Source organism: Aedes albopictus, chromosome 2 (genome assembly GCF_035046485.1).
Source record: "Aedes albopictus strain Foshan chromosome 2, AalbF5, whole genome shotgun sequence".
Taxonomy (NCBI): Eukaryota; Metazoa; Arthropoda; class Insecta; order Diptera; family Culicidae; genus Aedes; species Aedes albopictus.
The window spans coordinates 35,924,894-35,942,162 of NC_085137.1; the positions used below are offsets into that span (position 1 = coordinate 35,924,894).

Here is a 17,269-nt window from a genome sequence, read left to right on the forward strand (position 1 = left end):
GAATGTAAAGGTAGGTGATTATAAGAAATATAATTTGCCGACGAATAGTATTACTGCGTTTGACCTTCAAGTAATGTAGTAGTAGTAGTCGCACTTAGGAATGCAAAATGAAATAGATATTAAATGACAGCCAACAGATCTATCGACAGGGATATTATAGTGTTTTCTCCCCTTCTTCTGGCTGGCAATCCCTCCACTGTCCAAATGTTTCTTCAGTGAGCCCTGTTGTCCGCTCCTAACTCCATATAGTAATCTAGTTAATTATTTAATTTAATATGTCGAAATACAATTCAAAATAGTTGAATGACATTTTATAATATATTATATTTTAACTGCTCTACGTATGTAGATAGCCCTAGGATGGTGAGTCTTGCTCTGCATGCAGTTCCACTTAACAGCAAGGATTATTTGTATTACAACTCTGAATTAAAAATACCGCTGTATGAAGGGCCAAATGGGAGTGTGGCGGGCCCGTAAGTTGAGACACTTACGCGAAGTCCGCGGGATTTAGAAAATCTCCTTTCGAACAGTATGATCCAACAAGGTGAATAATGAAATTTAATTACTTATCAAGCTTACTACGGAATGGTTTTTTACAAGAAAGGCGCATCAAATCCATTGCAACTGTTGGGATAGAAGAGCCCATCTACAAGGATGTTACAGTTACTTCTCACCTCACTCCTGCTGGCGACCACTCCGTCGTACAGTTACAACTTCAAAGATGCCGTGATGCACCCTCCCAACTCCATATAGTTATTTTGTCAGTGATGTAACTAATTATGATGAAGTAGAATTTATGGTATAATATGACATATAATATATGGTATAATCAACTAAAATAAAAATGAAATATAATGTAATTTAATGTAAATGTGGTAACATGAACTAAAATATCAAATGATAGAAAATTTGGATGAGAATTATTTGTTGGTGAGCAATTTCACAAGGTTGAACATTATTATAATAATGAAATATCAAAGTGATAGATGATGGACAATAAATCACGAGAATAATGTAGTATTTTGATAACGATTGCTGGCGTATTTTCGGTCCTCGGGTTGCTTATAAAACAACTGTTTTAATTAAAGCCGACGTTTCGAGCGTTTATTCACTCATCTTCAGGGCAAACTACAATTTACATACAAAGTTTGAGTAGTCAAGTCATTTGTTATACAAAAAATACTCACATCAAAAGTTGTTTTTAGGTCAAGTAGGTTTGGACATGGACTGATGGAACGACTAACAACATTACACTGTAATTATACATACAAATTTCGGACATAATGACTTGATTCGTTTTTACAATAATTAAAATATTGGACGGAGCACAAACTTACACAGCTTTCACCTAGGCACATCTAAACAGGTTTGAATTAAAATGTCTATGAGTGGAGACGTCAAACGAAAAGATGGAACATAAAGGACGGAAACATTAACAGAAACAGAGAATCACAGCGTGCTGTGACGATGTTCTGCTATCTTTCTCCGTTCGTGATTGAGTGCAGAAGACCCGAGTAAACAACACTCAAATTACTGGTGTCGGTTCTATAGTTAACCGTTTTGGTGTCACAAAAAATGTGACACATTTCAAGAACTTGAAGTGCGTTCAAACGATTGTCCTGTTCTAGAATTTTAGTACCAGGTAAATCGAATCGGTGTTCGTTTTCAATCACATGGACCATCAACGCCGTCTTTTTGAATTCTTCCTCCCTCTCCGTCGCTCTGTTCGGGTCGGAAGATTTCAAATCTGTGTATCGGTTAATGAGAGACCGATGCCCAGAGAGACGGTTTTTCAACTGTTGCGTAGTCAGCCCAATGTATGCGCAGTCGCAATCGGCGCAGGGAATGCGGTAAATCACATTTCTCTTCTCCAACTGCGGCGTTGCATCTTTGAGCTTCGAAAACAACAGTCTGTTTGTTTTGACGCATTTGAAGCCCAGTTGAACGTTGGGGAAGTTTCTATTTCTAACGGTTAACTATAGAACCGACACCAGTAATTTGAGTGTTGTTTACTCGGGTCTTCTGCACTCAATCACGAACGGAGAAAGATAGCAGAACATCGTCACAGCACGCTGTGATTCTCTGTTTCTGTTAATGTTTCCGTCCTTTATGTTCCATCTTTTCGTTTGACGTCTCCACTCATAGACATTTTAATTCAAACCTGTTTAGATGTGCCTAGGTGAAAGCTGTGTAAGTTTGTGCTCCGTCCAATATTTTAATTATTGTAAAAACGAATCAAGTCATTATGTCCGAAATTTGTATGTATAATTACAGTGTAATGTTGTTAGTCGTTCCATCAGTCCATGTCCAAACCTACTTGACCTAAAAACAACTTTTGATGTGAGTATTTTTTGTATAACAAATGACTTGACTACTCAAACTTTGTATGGAAATTGTAGTTTGCCCTGAAGATGAGTGAATAAACGCTCGAAACGTCGGCTTTAATTAAAACAGTTGTTTTATAAGCAACCCGAGGACCGAAAATACGCCAGCAATCGTTATCAAATTATCAAAGACGGTCGTTATTTTATCAATATCATCAATGGCGTCAACCAACAGCAGTACTACAACTTTCTACAACAGTCTTCCACCATCGCAACGCACACTATTCAAACAGTACGCACAAACAGTCAAGAAGATGTGCGCCCAAAAATCGAGGAAAGAATTCCTGCGGCAATGTCGCCGGCAAGGTGTACGACCAGCGCACATACAGAACACTTTTCGATGCACTCACTCGCTGCTAGAGGATGCCAGTCCGTACCGAGGCAAGCTGGAAAAAGCTATGGAGCTCTTCACGCGCACAATTCTCAACACCGAGATAAAAGACAGCTTCTACAAAATGCAGCGGCTGGAAAGAGACAAAGCTAGCCTCACTAGCCAAATCACACAGGTAAGCCTACCGCACATCTACAGTACTTTTTTCCAAAGCCAAGAATCTTTCTCCAAAAAACAAGATCGCCTTTCAAAGGTTAGAATAGAGAGGAAGATTCAACGGCTACTTGCAAGGGTTGAAGTTGAAAACACCGTCTCCTTCACCGAAAATGATGCTTGGATACGGAACACCACTAACGTGGAGGTTCCCAACCACACAAAAATTCTATTAGGATATGGTCCCAAATTCGCCTTGCCGTTTGAGAATAATCAAGAAATACCTTATTTCAAGATTATTGCGGATTTGGAATCTATCCTCAAACTTGAGCCGGATCCGATTCTTCAAGCGGCCAACCGCAACCAGTTCACCAACATCCTTCAAAATTACGTGAACAAGAGGAAGAATGGTTGTTTCAACACCACCTCCAACCGCGTTGAACACTTCATGACCGAAGCGCTTAGCACTAGTAGAAAGTTTATCCGTGATCATCCTGATGTATACATCGTACCCGCTGACAAGGGCAATAAAACTGTGATCATGCTAAAAAACGAATATGAAGAGAAGATGGATGCACTTGTCAGCGATGCGAACACATACGAGAGGATCGATACGGATTGGACTAATAAAATACAAACACACAACAACAAGCTAGTGAATAAGCTCTTCGACCAGAAGATGATCGATCAACAAACCAGGTCGAAGTTGGTTTCCTACCACGCGACCTGTCCAAAAATATACGGGCTCCCTAAAATACACAAACCGGACAGTCCACTCAGAGTCATATTATCGTGCATTAATTGCCCGACATATGATCTGTCCAAGTACCTTGCAGACATACTACATCGCTCGATCGACCACAACAAATACAATGTGCAAAATTCATACGAATTCTGCACATTCATAAACAATATCAACCTGCCTCCAGGCTATGTATTGGTCTCGTTCGATGTAGTAAGCCTGTTTACGTGTATTCCACGGGACGTTGCGATAGAAGCGGTGCGAAAGAACTGGAGTATGATCGAGAAAAACACCACAATAAAGAATGTCGAAATGTTCATAGAACTAATTAAATTCAATCTCTCCTCCAGTTATTTCGTCCACCGTGGCAACTTCTACTGTCAAAAGTCGGGAACGGCAATGGGTAACCCATTGTCTCCGGCTCTTGCAGATTTAGTGATGGAAACATTGCTAGATCACGTGCTTGAAGGGATTGATATTCCTATTCCATTTTTGAAAAAGTACGTCGACGATTTGATCACCGCTCTCCCAATCGACATGATTGAACATGTGAGAAATGCGCTCAACGAGTTCAACTCACACATTCAATTCACGTGTGAAGTGGAAAATAATAATCAGCTGCCGTACCTTGACATGCTGCTTATACGCACAGCGCAGCAAAAAATCGTCACCGACTGGTACAAAAAACCTGTAGCATCGGGGCGCATTTTGAATTATTTTTCATTTCACCCTCTCACACAAAAACTGAACACGGCCACTGGCTTTATTGGGAGAGTGTTCAAGTTGTCGACGTGCAGATCAGAAAATGAGAAGAAAGAGTTGGTCCGGGATTATCTGCTAAACAACAACTACTCAAGTTCATTGATAAATCGGTTGATAAACCGATATATCAACAAGAACACAAACACACATGAGAGCAACAGCAGTACACATCCCGAACCAAAAGTGTATCGATCTCTTCACCACGTAGAGAAGCTCACGCCGGCTCTCGCAAAAGTCATCAATAGAAACTTCCCCAACGTTCAACTGGGCTTCAAATGCGTCAAAACAAACAGACTGTTGTTTTCGAAGCTCAAAGATGCAACGCCGCAGTTGGAGAAGAGAAATGTGATTTACCGCATTCCCTGCGCCGATTGCGACTGCGCATACATTGGGCTGACTACGCAACAGTTGAAAAACCGTCTCTCTGGGCATCGGTCTCTCATTAACCGATACACAGATTTGAAATCTTCCGACCCGAACAGAGCGACGGAGAGGGAGGAAGAATTCAAAAAGACGGCGTTGATGGTCCATGTGATTGAAAACGAACACCGATTCGATTTACCTGGTACTAAAATTCTAGAACAGGACAATCGTTTGAACGCACTTCAAGTTCTTGAAATGTGTCACATTTTTTGTGACACCAAAACGGTTAACTATAGAACCGACACCAGTAATTTGAGTGTTGTTTACTCGGGTCTTCTGCACTCAATCACGAACGGAGAAAGATAGCAGAACATCGTCACAGCACGCTGTGATTCTCTGTTTCTGTTAATGTTTCCGTCCTTTATGTTCCATCTTTTCGTTTGACGTCTCCACTCATAGACATTTTAATTCAAACCTGTTTAGATGTGCCTAGGTGAAAGCTGTGTAAGTTTGTGCTCCGTCCAATATTTTAATTATTGTAAAAACGAATCAAGTCATTATGTCCGAAATTTGTATGTATAATTACAGTGTAATGTTGTTAGTCGTTCCATCAGTCCATGTCCAAACCTACTTGACCTAAAAACAACTTTTGATGTGAGTATTTTTTGTATAACAAATGACTTGACTACTCAAACTTTGTATGTAAATTGTAGTTTGCCCTGAAGATGAGTGAATAAACGCTCGAAACGTCGGCTTTAATTAAAACAGTTGTTTTATAAGCAACCCGAGGACCGAAAATACGCCAGCAATCGTTATCAAATTATCAAAGACGGTCGTTATTTTATCAATATAATGTAGTATAGCATGCAACCCAATGAAAGAAGTAATAATATGTGAAATGATAATTAACATATTTCTCCACATTTTTGTCTGTATCCTTGCTGTAAAATACAATAAGCCAAGACGCTAAACCAGTATCATTAAAAGTTTCCTACCAGTAATATTCATCAGGACAAACAGTAAAATCCAGCACTCGATATGATTGAAGAAATTGTCATTGGCATAATAATCACTGTTGAAAACTTAAAAGTAGCTTTGTCGTTCAAGGCTGAAAACTCAAAAAAAAAAACTTTCTCGTGCAGATGTTCTATGATGCCCTGATGCACCCTTCCAGCCCTGTATAGCTAAAACGCCAATAATATAAATGATCATGATGAAATATAATATTCAATAATGTAATAGAATATGATGTAGCGGAATTAAAAATTAAAATAAAATAAATTAAGAAATAAAATGATGATGATGATGATTTTGTTCTACCATGTATTGTAGCAGGGCAGCTGCCTATAGCACTGGAGTAATTTGAAAAGCGGGTTGATCAAGATTGTGCTGTTGTTAGTGATCAGTCATTCTCCTGTATGAAGGGCCAAAACGGATTGTGCGGACCCGCAAGCAGAGACACTTGCACGAAACCCTCGTCAGGGGGAAAAGAATCTCCTTCCACGAACAACTGCTAAATCAAGCCCTCGATTGACTGAATACTCCCAATAGATGGGGTCGCAGAGCCCGCTCTCAATCCACGAAATGTTAACAACAAGGAGGAGGCAGTTCCAGGCTCCTGTTCAAATTGTTTCAATCAGGTGCCCTGATGGTCCTAACCAACCCATTAAATGCACATAGTGTTTTATATAAATTTATCAATAAATATCAACATGAAAAGATCTCACCAAAAATCCAAGATGTTGCTGCGCCCGTGATTCCCATCGCTGATTTTCCATTTTTACACAGGTATAAAATTTTATTTTTTTTACTTCACGATTATTTGGTTACTCTGGCATCCTTGTATCAAGAATCACACCCACATGCACAAGCTCTTCTTTTTGCCAACAGCTCGGAATCGCATCATTGAAAACGTAAAAACTGAACTAGCATCATTGCGACTTCTCCGCGAGACCCACAAAGAAAGCTCATAACAAAACTACTCCAGCTTTGCAAAACACCGACGATTTTTTCCACTAGCACAACAACATTTCACTAGTCCAAATATTCCCGATTAACATGCACAACCGAACTGTGCGCAATATCCATGGCTCCGGCTTCGATGATGACGATGATCGTGATGATGCTTCGCGAACCGAAGCTTCTGAAAAACGCTAGCCGAATCTGATACTATTAAAAGTGGAGTGGGCGATGAACACTTTGCCGCTTGAAAAATAGCAGCAGCTTCAGCCGAGAATACTGAGCAGTTGCTTTTACGCCTGTAGCATTCTGTGAATGCATCATTGTAGATACCGATACCAACTCTGGTTCCACCTTTCGAGCCATCCGTATAAATTATTTTGAAGTTTTCATATTTAGTGGTCACTCTTTCTGCGAACGCCGATTTGATCCTGGCTTGATTGCAACCCGCATTGAACCTTCTTTTGAAAAAGTTGTCGATTTTGGGTAGGGGAGACTGCCAGCTCCTAGATCCACACCAGTGAACCCCGCTCACCGGAGGGAGTTCAACGCCGGCCACGCTTTGCAGGATACGGTTGGCCTCACGGATTGTGAATGCCTCCGACCCATCATCTTTTGTTTTTTCTGCGAAGCTGACAGCTTTGCAACCAATTTCTACGGCCATGCAATATTCCAGAGGAAGCATACCGGCTTCGACACAGGCAGATGTGGCTGGTGTTGACGGAAGGAGCCCCGAGATAATCCTTATCGCTCCGTGGTATATCGGTCTCATTCGTTTGAGCAGCTCTTCGGAAGCAATACAAGTAAGCTCCAGGCCAAAGAAGATTCTGCTATTCAAAATGGCATTTGCGACTCTAAATCGGGAAGATCGGTCACTTCTAGTGCGGTTACGCGATATGGTTCTCAATAGATTGACCCGTGTTTTGCAGCTTGTGTATTAGTATGGGACAAACATCAAATCCTCGCTCCAGTCGACTTTTTTGATTCCATTTAGGTCCCATATGAACTGTACAAAATTTCAGCGCAATCGGTGAAACTATAATTTAGCGCAAGCGGTTCAAAGTTTTCATAGGATTTACTATGGGAAAAGTTACACTTTCAAATAAAAAATCCCAGAGGACGCCCCTTGTCCGTTTAATTCAAATCGATCAATGATTCTTGTAGAAAAATCATTTATGAAACTTTCCTTCGAAGACCGCAAAACGATTGGATGCTTGTGGAAAAAGTTATAGGTTTATTACCGATTAACGATCGAACGATCGGCTTTTTGTTTTGTTTTATTAGCAGCACTGTAGCTGCTGCCTTGGCTGCTGCTGTTTCTGGGGGTGGTGATGCCTCCCGCCATCCCATGCAACAACGGCAGCAGCAGTGCTGCTGATAAAACAAAACAAAAAGTCCTTCGTTGGATCACTAATCGGTAATAAATCAATAACTTTTTCCACAAGCATCCAATCGTTTTGCGGTATTCGAAGGAAAGTTTCGTAAATGATTTTTCTACAAGAAGCGTTGATCGATTTAAATTAAGGAGACAAAGGGTGATCTCTGGGATTTTTTGTTTGAAAGTGTAACTTTTCCCATAGTAAATCCTATGCAAACTTTGAACCGCTTGCGCTAAATTATAGTTTCACCGATTGCGCTGAAATTTTGTACAGTTCATATGGGGCCTAAATGGGATCTAAAAAGTCGACTGGAGCGAGGATTTATTTTTTTCATACAAGCGTGTCCCACACTATTGTGTATACATTATTAAAATGTTCCTTGAAACTCAGGGTTCGATCCAGTGTGACTCCAAGTATTCTAAGCGTCTTCTTGGTGGGGATATTTACTTTATTAATGCTGATTGGCTTAGTGAGTGGGCGATGTTTATGACGGCACATATGCATTCGGTAGCTTTTTTCAGCAGAGATATCAAATCCGACAGAGACTAGCCATTTTGTTACAGCATTTACTGCTGCTTGGAGCTTTCGATGGATTAATTTGGGTTTCTTACCAGCCACTACAATGACGATATCATCAGCATAAAGGAATATGAATACGCCTTTAGGAAGGCACTCAAAAACTCCATTTATGGCAATTAAAAACAAAGTAACTGCTATTACTGAGCCCTGGGGCACTCCGGTTTCTTCGCGAACTATTTTAGATCGTTGATTTCCAATCAGGACTTGAAAGGATCGATTAGAAAGATAGTTCTTTATAAAGGACAACATATGTCCAGTGACTCCGCAATCGGCCAGCTGTTGAAGAACTCTGGGTTCCACGTCCTATTATATGCCTTTGCTAGGTCCAAAGCAGCAATCTCGATATGCTCTTCACAGTTTAAAGCCTCATCTAGCGCATGTCCCAGGGTGGCGAAGTAAGTGCCAGTCCCCTGCCCAGGACGAAAAGCGTGTTGCCTTTGGTCTAGTTTACTATTTTCTTCCAGATATTGAATCAGCCTTCTGTTAGCCATTTTTTCCATCACTTTTGAAACACAACTTGTTAAAGCAATGGGACGAAAATTTGTTGGATCGCTAGAATTCCCCCCTGGTTTAGGGATAGGTATAACTAGGCTATGCTTCCAGCTCTCTGGTAGTGTATCGGCGTTCCATTCCTTGTTGATAAGGTGTAGTAGTGTGCGCTTCCCACAAGCTGGCAGATTTTTTAGCATTGGATAACCTACATCGTCTGAACCTGCCGATTTGCCTTTGCATTTTTTCAGAGCAAAATCCAACTCCTTCAGTGTAAATGGTTGATTAAAATCCTGTCCTCTATCTGGGGGGATGGGAAACTTTTGAATTGCGTTTTCTGGTGATGGATGCCGTTTTAAAAATGTTTTTGAATAGCTTTGTAAGGATGATAATTCCGCAAAGTGTTCTGCTAGGGCGTCAGCTATTGTATCTGGATTCCGTGTGGTGATACTTCCGATTTTGAGAGCCATCCCGTTGACTCTCCTTTTGCCCTGTGTTGCATTGAATTTTCTCCATAGTTCAGAAGAAGATTGTTGATCATTTATTCCGTCGAGAAAACTTGACCATGACTGCTCTTTTGCATTTCTAATGGCTTGTCGGCAAGTATTACGTTTTTCACGGTAAAGCTGGTAGGCCTCTTCTCGCTTGGGATGTCCAGCAGGGAGACGTTTGGCCGCTCGCAGAGCTTTCCGTCTGCTTTTGACGGCAGCCTTCGTATCCTGGTTCCACCAATAAAGAGCTCGGTGGCCTGGTGTTGAACTTGTTTTGGGGATGAAAGGTTTTGCAGATTCAGCAATCAAATCTGAAAAGTCCGATATCGAATCAAGTGGTGGTCGGTCTAGGGCGCTTTCGATACTGGTTTGAAATCCTGTCCAATCCGCTTGGGCAAAGAGCCAGCGAGGACGCCGCGATGTCTCTGGTGAACTGTCGTTGAGGTCTAGAGTTATGGGAACATGATCGCTTCCAAGAGGGTCCGTACCTGCTTTCCAGAGAAAACGTTGTACTATATTCGCAGAGACTAATGATATATCAATTGCGGACTCAACTTGTCCTCTAGAAAATGTTGTCGACCCATCATTTAAGATGGTGAGTCCATTCTCATTTGCTAGCTCAGCCAATATCGATCCACGGTAGTTGTTCCTGGGGCTGCCCCACGATTGGTGGTGTCCATTGCAGTCACCAAGTAGAATAATTGGACCTGGTAATTTTTTGATTACTTCTGTCATTTGGTTACGCAAGTCTGGTATTTTTCCATTTGGTATGGTAAGTGGGGACAGGATGGGTCACCTAAGAAATGGATCCCTATAACATTCTGAATATAAATAGCATTTCTCTGTTTTCTATCACGACTTCCAGATACACTAGTCAGCTATGATATAAGGGTATAGAAAGGTCATACAGTTTGAAACCTGCTTCTTGACAAACAATTGTCAAAATATGACCCATCTTGCCCCTCCTCATTTCTACGGGGGCAAGATGGGTCAGCTATCAGAAATTCGATTTTTCTCCAACAAAAAATACTAGATCTTCTATTTTTTCTCTATACATCTAAGCTTCACATATATACAGATTACATGGAAGAAGTGTTGAAACATATCGGTAGACATATGCTGATTTATCGACCGTATTCTATTAATAACTTGATGATTTTGTGGCTATATCGGTCTCTTTCTACTCATAGTATAAGGGAGTAGAGATCAAAGTGGATAATGAAATGATAGATATGATAGAATTCGCTAGGTAGCGAACAAGTGTGAAAATTTTTATAGAAGGTGAAATTAGGCAAGTAGGCCATGTATTGAACGAATACATCGAATGCGTGAAACTTCTGCCGTGCGACCTGTGCTTTTAAACAGATCGGCTTGGTTGGTAGTTTTCATACCACCTTACCAAGACTGGCAGAAATTCAGGCACCCGACTGCCTAATGTATTGTTCTGTTTTCATCACAAATTCTATCGATCGGTAGCTTTTTCGGAATTCGCACTCCGTTCATAGGGGTATGCCTATATCGCGGCGTGTTCTTCCTATTAGCTTTTTCGATCTTATAGGATAGAACACTTTTCTTTTTGAGCCAAACTTTTCATATCATATGCTGATTTATCGACCGTATTCTATTAATAACTTGATGATTTTGTGGCTATATCGGTCTCTTTCTACTCATAGTATAAGGGAGTAGAGATCAAAGTGGATAATGAAATGATAGATATGATAGAATTCGCTAGGTAGCGAACAAGTGTGAAAATTTTTATAGAAGGTGAAATTAGGCAAGTAGGCCATGTATTGAACGAATACATCGAATGCGTGAAACTTCTGCCGTGCGACCTGTGCTTTTAAACAGATCGGCTTGGTTGGTAGTTTTCATACCACCTTACCAAGACTGGCATTCGATGTATTCGTTCAATACATGGCCTACTTGCCTAATTTCACCTTCTATAAAAATTTTCACACTTGTTCGCTACCTAGCGAATTCTATCATATCTATCATTTCATTATCCACTTTGATCTCTACTCCCTTATACTATGAGTAGAAAGAGACCGATATAGCCACAAAATCATCAAGTTATTAATAGAATACGGTCGATAAATCAGCATATGATATGAAAAGTTTGGCTCAAAAAGAAAAGTGTTCTATCCTATAAGATCGAAAAAGCTAATAGGAAGAACACGCCGCGATATAGGCATACCCCTATGAACGGAGTGCGAATTCCGAAAAAGCTACCGATCGATAGAATTTGTGATGAAAACAGAACAATACATTAGGCAGTCGGGTGCCTGAATTTCTGCCAGTCTTGGTAAGGTGGTATGAAAACTACCAACCAAGCCGATCTGTTTAAAAGCACAGGTCGCACGGCAGAAGTTTCACGCATTCGATGTATTCGTTCAATACATGGCCTACTTGCCTAATTTCACCTTCTATAAAAATTTTCACACTTGTTCGCTACCTAGCGAATTCTATCATATCTATCATTTCATTATCCACTTTGATCTCTACTCCCTTATACTATGAGTAGAAAGAGACCGATATAGCCACAAAATCATCAAGACATATCGGTAGATTATTCTCAGAAATAGAATATTTTTATTCAGGTAGCCATAAAAAACTTTGAAAACTTATATTTTTTGTAGAAAAATATTAAAAATATGTTCACAAATTTTCAGCGCTCTAGTCGCTTCGATAATGTAGGTCACATAATAGCCTTTCAATGAAAAATAAAACATTTTTAAAAACTATGCAAACATACCGAAAAATTAGGGTGACCCATCTTGCCTCGTCTACACATTACACGTAGTTATATGGAATGTATAGCATAAGGAGTATAACGAAAAAATATTTTATTTTATTTTCTGCGTAAGGAACGTAAAGAATTTTAAAAACAGTATATCACTTTTTTGTGTATCCACGTCGTTCATCTGGGAAAATTATAGAAAGATTCAAAAAATAAATAGTACGGTTGAAAACGGTACTGACCCATCTTGCCCCCTGACCCATCTTGCCCCCACATATCATATATAGAAAGAAGCTATTGAAATCGGGAACGGCCAAGACAAACGGATGGCAACGATGGGAAGATCAGTGTCTAGCTGAATTACTGAGTGAGGGAGCTCTGCCGCAATCCCGAGTGCCACTGAATGGTAGATATTCGATTCGATCCTGGAGGTCCATTTGTACTTTTTACCAAGTGTATTGTTCATTGTTATGGGGGTGACTTTATGAATTTCTTGGAGAGCTATTAGTGCAGGTTGTTTGTCTCGTACTAACTGTTCAAGATCAGGAAGATTATTAATGAAACCGTTTAAATTCCACTGCAAAGCAAACACCTGTCTGTTTGCCCTTGTTTCTAGTTTTGTCCTGCCTGTGATCGACATAGGCGTGTGCACTACGGACCGGGGTGGAGGAGATGAGGTTAGATTATATTCGTTAGTAGGGTTTGTTAAAAAATCGTCAATATGCTGAGGCTGTCCGTCGCTCGTTACAGAAAAAGGAGAAAAATAACTTACATGGTTGTAAATGGGCAAACCTGATATACGATCCACAGTAGACGGGGTTGAAACGACGGGTCCCGTGTTGAAGTCCAAGGATGGAGAAGCGGTGTGTGCTGGTGGATGGCTGCCTATGCTAGGCTCTTCCACTTCTGCTGAACAAGGTTTCAGGCGATTAGATTTCCTGGTAAGACCCGACGGGCCTGGCTTTATGATGGCAGTGATTCCGTAGCGCGTTTTGTGAAGCTGATCGTACAGATAACAGTTAGTTGCTTCTGGGCCAAGTGGCGGAAAGTGGCTGGGTGTCTCAGGTGGCGATGTTGGATTATTTGGCATGAACCGAGTTGGTTTACAGTGGTTTCTGGTTGGATATCTTTTCGGAGGGTTCTTGTAATCCGTTTTGTTGTAGCTTTTTTCTTTCATCGTCTTGTTAGCTGGAGTTCTGCTTGATTGTTCAGTCGACTCCTTGTTCTTGATATCTTCATTTCTTATGTTGGGATCGAAGATGGTAAGGTTGCTGATTACTGTACTAGTTGTCGAATGTTAATGAGGAGGACTGAACAGCTGTATAGGGTTTACTTTCTTGTACTTCTTCCGCGAGTCTTGCGACTGCTGGGTTTTCGCTTGGCCTTAGGAGAGAGGGTTTGAGAGTCACTGCTATTGCCAACTTTGGGGTGGTTTCGTTTTGTCGTGATTGCTGAACGGGTGTTAGCTGAGGTCGCACTGTCTCCAGATGCTCCAGAGCGAGCGGTACTCATACTTTCGTCGGATGCTGCATCGTCATGTTCGTCTTCTTCCTGCTTTTTCCTTCTATCCCTTCCACTTCCAGTGGAGTTTACCTTACTTTGGTGCTTCGCAGTAAACCATTCCGTACATGGGTCTGTCACTATCGAGTCGATTACTTGTTGGGTAGGCACAGTGTTGGTGTAGCTGTTTGAAGAGATGGGGGTAGCTGGTGTCTTCGGTATGAACACCACGGAGTTACTGTCTTGGATTTCAAAGCTGGGTTTTCGTGATCGGAGTTTTGCAATCTCTGCATCTTTCGATGCCAGGGCTGAGAGTTCAGAAACTTTACGGACGAGTTCTTCAATGGTTCCATGCTTTTGGACCGTGTCTATCCGATCACCGACACTACGGTTTTGTAAACTTTTCTCCATTTCTGCGATGCGTTGGTCTTTCAATTTTGCGTCAGCTTGTAACTGTCTGACCGTGGCCACCAGATTTTCAACTTCTAAATCCTTGCTGGAATTAACGATCCCCGCATACGACAGATTGTTATTGTTGGTGTCGTGTCGACTCTCGAACTCTCGTCGGGCTTGGGGATAAGATATTCCCATGTCCACTCGGATGTGTTGAATTTCAACTTCTCTCAGATACGCGGGATATTTACGGCTTGAGACTGCGTGGTCATCTACCTGGCAAATCTTGCAAAATTGAGCGTTGGTGCACGATGGGCGATCTTTGGATGGGTCAGCAATGGTGTTGGCATCTTCTGGGGCTTCAGCGGCGCGGGCAATCTTGTCCTCGGGATGAACTTTACTACATTTTCCACACACACGGAAAGGCTGTGTGCAGCGCTTACCTGTATGGCCGTATTCCCAACACCGGAAACATAGCATAGGCGATGGATAAAAATTCCTCGTTCTGCAACGAGACCAGCCAAAATCTATATGCGGTGGGATTACCGTGCCGGCTATGGTGAGAACGATAGTGGAAGTGTTTTCCCATTTTCCATCAGCAGTTTTCCTCTTAATCCGTCGTATGTCTTTGACGCCTTGGTTTGTTAGCTGTGTTCGGAGGTAGTCATCAGAGAGTCCTATCGAATCGTAGTTCGAAGCAACGCATTTGGACTGGTTCAGTTGCGGGTGTTCAGAAATTTGAATCGCTGTGCCGTCGTTCAACTGTGCCATTTTCATAAGACGGTTGAACTGCACCTGGCTCCGAACCTTAAGAACATAGGAGAGGCCTCTGTTCTCTTTGTATGCTCCAGCGATGGGTCCTCCAATACATTTCTCAACGGATAACCGGAGAAGAAACGGGTCGTTTGGTAGGGAACCGTTGACGGCTTGCATTCGCAGTATTTGGAGTGGTCCTGAGGTTCCATCCCGATCCATGAAGTCTGGCAATCGTCGTCCTGTATACTCACCGTTAAGTAGGTTTGTCGGGCTTCCACCTCCGGGCCCCCCTGGGTCACCGAAGTGAGGCGCAAACCCGTTCGCCAGCGCCATGCTGACGAGACGGAGAAACTCGTTTGCTGCTACGCGCTAGTTTAGGGCACTTCAGAACCGAAAAATAACCACTGTGAAACCTGGCCAATAATAAATTACAGCTCTGAAACCACGTGCGTCGGTTTCGCTTTGGATAAAAATGCTATGGCGGTTCAACAAAGTTCCACCGCCGAGAGGCGAACAAAGCAAGTTAGCCGAAACAATAGGCTTTTATGAAGCAAAAGCTGAAAGCTGAAACACGTCTGTACTGGACGAGTGTATACTGTCAACTGATTTCTCCACATTTGGCATCCCTGCTTACTACCACTCTCAGCAAGCAAGACCAAACTTGGGCACCGAAAACAGCGAGGTCAGTGATTGTGTGAAATTTGGAAAGCACACATTGACCTGGCAGTCTTCCGGATTGAATCACGCCTACCGGCGCGCGGCCGGCTCGACAACGCCAGACCGTGAAATGCTGATAATCCTTGCAGCCAGAGATCAGCGGCGGTGGTCCTCAACCCGCACTCAGCCTCGGTTGCCGCTCGCTACAATAGTTGCCGGGGAAAACAACAGCAACACAATGATGGTGATGATTAGGAGCATGGTTGTTGGCGGTGCCAGTGGATGCACACTTTTTGACGACCGGAAAATCCTGTTCGAAACACATTCGCGTCCTTGTTCATAATCGTCTGGATGGGACACGTGTGCGTACGTGTGCGTGGGGGGGGGGGGGGGGACACTCTACAATAAATAATTCTCGCGGCGGGCTGTAGCTTTGGTGGTTGGTGCGACCCGAAAGTGGCAGTTTGCAGCCGGGAAAATTGCCAGAAACAGATATTGAATTCAGAATTTCAGTGCTCGCCACGCCACGCGCACGAATGACCACAACAGCCACCAAGGTGTCGCGTTCACGTTCGGGAACGTCATGTCAAAAGCGCGCGTGATAACATTTGATGTTGCCGGTTGATGGCGAGGCGGCGTCCGGTACGCACTGATTGGGGGCTATAGTTTGAAGTGATTTTATGCGCGACGAATTGAATTATTGCGTTTGGGGGATTTCAACATGAATTAAGGGAGTACTGATTTACGGGGAAGTTAGTTTGTTTCTGATGATTTGATAATTAGATTTATCAGACGCAGTTGAAAACAAATTTATTAAAATGTTGAAACGCTTTGATAACCAAGTACATCATTGAAAAAACCGGCCTCGATGAAAAAACTGATATTTCAATTACAAATAAAAAAAATCACGTGTTCCGATGGGAGTCGAACTAACGACTCCCAATTAACTAGACGGGCGCGTCTATCCCTCCAAGCAACGAAGCCACTTGACTGTCTCCGTTCCTTGAAGGATGAATTCAATTCAACTATCGTTACAAGGTTGGCTTCTTTTCACAATTCAAATATCCAGAAATTACTCGTGAGTATCTATGTTTTATCATTTCAAGCAATCAGAATATTACTTATCTGAGTTTGCATGAATTGTGTACTTTTGCTTGGAAAGCGATGATGATGTATGCATTTTTGTAGACTTGTTAGTTTTGAAAAAGTATTTCGATGATTTCTAATATTTAACAGAAAATACTGCATATTAATTGTTCCAACATTAACTACATACGAAATGCTGAAACACATAAGGTTGAAATTACAATAAGTGTTGAAAGGCTGAAATGTGTGGGATTTTTTTTATAAAGATTAACAATATGGACTGGAGCATCCATATTTCAACATTAACCCTTTCATTGTGAACTTTAACTTTGTGAATTGAATGTCCATCCATGCGTGTGCAGGACAATCATAAATAATAAACCGGAAATTCGATGTTTATTGAATCTACTTGAATCCCCCCACCGAACAGCAAAAACGAAATATTGTCGACCGTGCGGTATCATTTATTACTTAGCACCCCAAAGCCCAAAGTATAGTGTATATATAT

General features: G+C 41.7%; 2 protein-coding genes across 3 annotated transcripts in view; one reads left to right on the top strand and one right to left on the bottom strand.

Moving 5' to 3' along the window:
• Positions 1-17,269, bottom strand: part of LOC109621350 (lachesin) — a 693,807-nt gene that overhangs the window by 73,862 nt on the left and 602,676 nt on the right. The window lies entirely within an intron of this gene.
• On the top strand, positions 1,981-5,584 carry LOC134287546 (uncharacterized). Its single transcript, XM_062849467.1, has 2 exons — positions 1,981-2,340; positions 2,400-5,584. Exon 2 carries the CDS (start codon positions 2,543-2,545, stop codon positions 5,099-5,101), a length of 2,559 nt encoding a protein of 852 aa, XP_062705451.1. The 5' UTR covers positions 1,981-2,340; positions 2,400-2,542; the 3' UTR covers positions 5,102-5,584.

Bases quoted from the DNA above. Each gene is read 5' to 3' on its own strand.
- LOC134287546 (XM_062849467.1), top strand. From the start codon at position 2,543: ATGGCGTCAACCAACAGCAGTACTACAACTTTCTACAACAGTCTTCCA.